This window comes from Xenopus laevis, chromosome 9_10S, assembly GCF_017654675.1.
Source record: "Xenopus laevis strain J_2021 chromosome 9_10S, Xenopus_laevis_v10.1, whole genome shotgun sequence".
NCBI lineage: Eukaryota > Metazoa > Chordata > Amphibia > Anura > Pipidae > Xenopus > Xenopus laevis.
Genome location: NC_054388.1, coordinates 109,567,919 through 109,574,009, shown reverse-complemented (window position 1 = coordinate 109,574,009; position 6,091 = coordinate 109,567,919). Strand labels below are relative to the sequence as shown.

Below are 6,091 nucleotides of genomic sequence, written 5' to 3'. Positions count from 1 at the left end.
CTTGTACTTGATCCCAACTAAGATATAATTAATCCTTATTGGAAGCAAAACCAGCCTATTTGGTTTATTTAATGTTTATATGATTTTCTAGTAGACTTAAGGTATGAAGATCCAAATTAAGGAAGAATTCATTATCTGGAAAACCCCAGGTCCTGAGCATTCTGGATAATAGATCCCATACCTGTAGAAAAGGACAATCACTTAGTTAACATACATAACATATATATACATATAATTATAAAATAGATAATAGAGAATATTTCACTGAAGAATGAGTTTATTAGTATGACTTATACACGGCACTGATTCATGGAAACCTTTAAAAAACTGAGATCAAAGTAAAAATAAAGACTATTGTTTTATAAGATCATATTTCAGGTTCTGCAGTTATAAAAATCATGTGTTAATTACAGTCAGTTGTTTATTTAGTTGCTACTGACTGGCTGTGAACCTTTAATAATGTCACTCAATTCTGCCACAAGCCTTATCAACAGATTTCTCTGATTATTTTACGTGAGACACGTCACACTTCACATCCCTTATTATAGATGAAAAGGGGCACAGGAAAGTTAGTAGTTACAACCAGCTGTGCCTTTAGCAGGTGTCCAGTCCCCAAAGTACAAAGCCTTGCTAGTTAATATATAAATAAACAGAACTGAGAACATATATTCTTTAGAAGACTAATGATATTATTACTTTTCAGCACTATGTTTCTTATCTCAAAAAAAAAATAAAAATGTACATATGGTAGGGCAAGAAAATTTTATATCTTCTATAACATTATTCTATTGAAGACAAATACTAAAACAAAGATTTTTTTACTTTCATGATCTTATCCCTGAGGAAGTAAGTTTTTTGACCAGGCACTGAGTAACTTGGAATTTCCAAAGATCAGAACAATGGCTTGACCCGAGGGGTTTAACATGACGTATGAAAGAAATACAGTTTGCCATATAGTTTCCCCACTAAATTCCAGTACCACTGAACTCGAAATTATCAGGAAGAAAAGAAAATTCAGAGCCATGAGTAGGAACATTGTCCTGCAAGCTCCTATAAGGTTCTTCAGCTGAGGACTCCCGAACTGAGTATTCTGCTTCATTCTCCGGATGTGCCTCAGGAGCGATATCAGAGAAAATAAAATACAAATAAAGGTAAAAATGGAGGGTACGCTGATACCAAATGCACCACCGAGGATCAAGTAAACAACATTAACAGAAATATTCTGATACAAAATGACTATATTAAGGTCAGTTGCTGTGCCTGATTTCCAGCTCATTGGAACCGCAATAATTAATGAAATTGCCACTGACCACGGAAGAAATGGGGTAACAGTGCAAGAAAGTCTCCTTTTTAACTGGATGAAGAATTTAGGTGACAGATTGACCAGTCTCAGGCAGTAGCAGATGGAGAGACCAGCTGTCAGCCAAAATGAGAGATAAACAGAAAACCAGAATACAGTGCCAGTAGCAAAAAATACTTTTAAGGCAAATGGCAGGTACAGTCCAAGTGACATAAATGCAACTACAAACGTTACGAAGAACTGCAAGAGCAGATTGGTGCACCCCATACTGAGAATGATCCGCTCACACTCCCCAAGTTTCACTCCCTTCTTCCAGTCGCTGAGATAGACAGCTATAATGGATAAGTTCAGGATGGTCCCACATGGCCATGATACAATGAGTGTCACTGTCACAATCACCTGGAGTGCTGACAACATTTTCTGGAAGTTCTTGATAGTCCAATAATACTCACAGCTGAGCTTTGCAGAAGGAGGCAGCAAAATGATTAAACTAAGATCATCCAAAACTGATATACCTGTACATGGAGATAAAAATATTCCTGATGATGCAAATGATTCAATATCTGATTTCCTTTGCAAGGTTGTTCCTTAAAGGGCAATGGATAACTGTGCTCCACATGAGTGCAGTGAATAGCGCTCTGCTTTTAGTTGTAGTTGAAACAAAACTGAAGATTGTTTGTCTTTTGGAGTATATTTATGTTTCACTTGAGTCTGTCTTCACAAATGCATGAAACCACACTGAGAAGCTCAGTAGATTATCTAGTGTACAAATGTATATGTGTGGGTCTACCCATTTTGTGGTAAAATAAGACTAACATCTGCAGTTAAATTTTTTAATTATTTCTTTTTTGTTTCTGCCATAATTAAAAAAAAAAGTAATGGCAAAGAAGTGAATCTGAATTTTATTTTTGAGTTTTTAACCTCAAATTTCGGAGATGTATCACAATTGAAAACGTTTTGAAAATTCAAGTGAAAATAATTGGTCACTAAAGCCTGGAATGCATCTATAGAAATAATTGGTTTCTTTTCAGTTATTTTATAATGTAAGTTTTTTTCATTGATTTTCATTCCAAATGACCAATGTGATTTTCATGGCTATCAAGTTCTTTTCCACGAGTTAATGGAATGTACTTTACATTCAATTTTTTTGCAAATTTGTGGTCCAGGAAAATAATGTAATTTTTTTCTGAATACTAACTCAAATTCAAAACTTAATAAAAAAAACTGTACATAAAGGGGCAGATTTATCAAGGGTCGAATTTCGAAGTAAAAAATACTTTGAAATTCGACCATCAAATTAAAATACTTCGACTTCGAATATTGAAGTCCGAAGGATTTTTCACCAAATTTGGCCATCAAACGATCGAAGAAAAAAATGACGAATGAATGATTTGAACGATTTTAGCGTACGATCGAACAATTTTACTTCGATGTGTAAAGACTTAGAAAATGTTTGTAGAAGGTCCCCATAGACTAACATAGCACTTCGGCAGGTTTAATTTTGCGAAGTATTGAAATCAAAGTTTTTTTTTAAAGAGACAGTACTTCAATTATCGAATGGTCGAATATTCTAACTATTTTTACTTTGAATCGAAGTCGAAGTAAATTCGAAGTCGTAGTATCCTGATGGTCGAAGTATCCAAAAAATTACTTCGAATTTCGAATTTATTTACTTTGAAAATTCCCTCGATTTCTCTTCGACCTTTGATAAATCTGCCCCATAGTATATGTATGATACAATATGTATATTAAATGTATAGTAGTTAAAGTGATCTTCCCCAAGTATTACCCTCCTAAATCCTTAGAATATTTGTTATTTTATATACAAGAGCTTCCTAGTTAGCAAAATGGTGAACCAACCATTTTTTTCCTTTTTTTACATGTTTTAGCTTTCCTATTTTATTCACCCTAAACTATAAATATGGTTGAAACTGTTACATTAGAAACCTTGTATTCTATCATGTGCAAATGTTTCTTGAGGGATGCTGTATGATAATGATGAAATAATAAAAAATATTGAAAGAAGTCCACCTGAAAGGTGGTTATGTGAGTATTTTTGGCTGAAAATCTCAATTGTATGGAAATAGACAGTAACTCATATTGCATCAAAACATGCTCCTATATAGTAGATAATGTGGAATATTCCACTGGAGAATGAGTATGATTTATAAATGTATACATATTATTTATACACATGACTTATACACATGACTGGTTCATGGAAAACTTGCAAAAAATGAGATCAAAGTATAAATAATGACCAATTCACCATCAGAAGTGTGGCCCGCTTTTTATTATTTATAAGATAATATTTGAGGATCTGCAGGTATAAACATCACTTGTTTATTGCTTATATATCCTATTCAGAGTTTATTCTGTGACTACTTACCGACTGCGGAAATTTTATTTTGGGGGTCCAATATGCCCCAGTCCAACACTGAAATCACTCAGTTCTGCCACAACTGACTCTTATTATATTGATTTTCCAGATGACAAGGGCACAGGAAAGAAAGTAGTTACAACCAGCAGTGCCTCTAGCAGGTGTCCAGTCCCCAGAGTACAAAGCCTTGCTAGTGATATAAATCAAAAGAACTGATAACATATAATAGTTAGAACACAACTATTTTATTACTTTATTACTTTTCTGCATAATGTTGCTTAACACAATGAATTAACATTTATGTACTGTATGTAGGACAAGACAATTATACTTTTCCTATAACAATGTTTTTTAAGATGAATAATATAATAATATATACAGTGATGGGCAAAACGGCGAAAAATTCACGTAACGGCGCCAGCGTCATATTTTTGACGCTGGTGTCCGTTTTTGACACCGGCGTCAAAAAACGTATGTCGGCAAATTTTCACTGAGGTTCCGTGGATTTATTCGCCAGCGGCAAATCACGGGAATTCGCTACTAATTCGCACCTGGCGTATAAATTCGCCCATCACTAAATATAGATATAATAATATGGATTTTTTTTCTTTCATGATCCTATCCGTGAGGAAGTAAGAATTTTGACCAGGCTCTGAGCAATTTGAAATTTCCAAAGATCAAAACAATGGTTTGACCTGAGGGGTTTAATATAACACATGCATAAATCACAGTTTGCCATATAGTTTCCACACTACATGGGGGTAGCACTGAAACTACCAGGAAGAAAATTCAGAGCAATGAATAGGAACATTGCTGTGTATGACAGTTTCACTCACTTCTTCCTCAACCGACTCTTATTACAGGTTTCTAAGATTATTTCAGGATGGGGCACACAACAGCCCACTGCCCAGTCTAGTCCCCAGAGTACAAAGTATAGGCAGTCTATAATGATAAAGACTTTTTTTCTTTTATGATGCTATCACTGAGAAACCAAGGTGTTTTGACCATGCACTGAGTAACTTGACATTTCCAAAGATCAGAACAATGGCTTGACCTGAGGGGTTTATCATGATGAATGAAAAAATTACAGTTTGCCATATAGTTTCCTCATTATATTCGATTAGCACTGAACTCAAAATTATCAGGGAGAAAATCGAATTCTGAGCCATGAGTAGTATCATTGTCCTACAAGCTCTTGTAAGGTTCTTAAGCTGAGGACTCCCAAACTGAGTATTCTGCTTCATTCTCTGGATGTGCCTCAAGAGCGATATCAGAGTAAGTAAAATACAAATAGAAGTAATAATGGAGGGCAGGCAGATACCAAATACAGCATTAAGGACCAAATAAATAACTTTAGCATTGGAAATAAAATGATAATACATTGTTGTATTCTGGTCAGTTGATGTGTCTGATGTCCAGTTCGTTGGAACAGTAATAATGAATGAAATTGCTACTGACCACAGAAGGAGTGGGGTAACAGTGTGAGACAGTCTCCTTTTTAACGGAATAAAGAATTTAGGGGAGAAATTGACCAGTCTCAGGCAGTAGCAGATGCAAAGAATGGCTGTGAGCCAAAATGAGAGATAAACAGAAAACCAAAGCACAGTTCCAACAGCAATAGAGACTTTTAAGGCAAATGGTAGGTGCAGTCCATAGGTAATAAATGTCACTCCTGATGTTATGAAGCACTGCAAGAACAGGTTGGTGCATCCCATAATGAGGCTGAGCTGATTGCACTCTCCAAGCTGAATTCCCTTCTTCCAGTCGCTGAGATAGACAGCTATAATGGATAAGTTCAGGATGGTCCCACATGGCCATGTTACAATGATCAGCACTGTCCTAATCACATGGAGTGCTGGCAGCATTTTTCTGGAATTTTCTTTTCTTGTGAGTAGAATACTACTCACAGCTGAGCTTTGCAGGAGGAGGCAGTGAAATGATGAAACAAAGATCACCTGAAACTGATATACATGGAGATAGAAATATACCTGAAGATGCAAATTACTCATTATCTAAATTTTCTGGCAAGCTAGTTCTTTAAACAAAACATTTAGTATCATGAAGAGAGTGAAATTCTGACAATTTGCATTAGATTTTCATTTTTATTATTTGTGATTTGTGAGTTATTTAGCTTTTTATTCAGCAGTTCTCCAGTTTGCAATTTCAACAATCTGGTAGCTAAGGTTCAAATTACCCTAACGACCATGCACTGATTTGAATAAGAGACTGGAATATGAATAGGAGACGGGGTCAATGAGACCAATAAGGTCAATAAGGCTTTCCTTAAAAATGTAATAGACACCTCAACAGGGACACAATGAATAGGTCTTTTGAACAGGCATTAGTCATTTTTGGTTCGTTTTGTTAAAAAATATCTGTTTTACATTTGATTCTGTCTTTGCAGATGGTTC

At 35.2% G+C, this 6,091-nt stretch overlaps 2 protein-coding genes across 2 annotated transcripts; both read right to left on the bottom strand.

Annotated features, from left to right (window-relative positions):
* Positions 1–832: 832 nt before the first annotated feature.
* LOC108702439 (taste receptor type 2 member 40) lies at positions 833–1,717 on the bottom strand. Its single transcript, XM_018237888.1, has one exon. It carries the CDS (start codon positions 1,715–1,717, stop codon positions 833–835), a length of 885 nt encoding a protein of 294 aa, XP_018093377.1.
* A 2,581-nt stretch (positions 1,718–4,298) lies between these two features.
* LOC108702331 (taste receptor type 2 member 40) lies at positions 4,299–5,545 on the bottom strand. The gene is made up of 2 exons (XM_018237808.2): positions 4,813–5,545; positions 4,299–4,453 (listed from the first exon to the last, which is right to left on the bottom strand). The coding sequence occupies exons 1-2, from the start codon at positions 5,543–5,545 to the stop codon at positions 4,299–4,301; spliced, it is 888 nt and encodes a 295-aa protein (XP_018093297.2).
* Positions 5,546–6,091: the final 546 nt, after the last annotated feature.

Coding starts and splice junctions, on each gene's coding strand:
- LOC108702439 (XM_018237888.1), bottom strand. CDS start 1,717: ATGTTGTCAGCACTCCAGGTGATTGTGACAGTGACACTCATTGTATCA.
- LOC108702331 (XM_018237808.2), bottom strand. CDS start 5,545: ATGCTGCCAGCACTCCATGTGATTAGGACAGTGCTGATCATTGTAACA. Junction 4,454..4,812: donor TTTCTCCCTGATAATTTTGA/GTTCAGTGCTAA, acceptor TCTTCCTGGTAG/TTTCAGTGCTACCCCCATGT.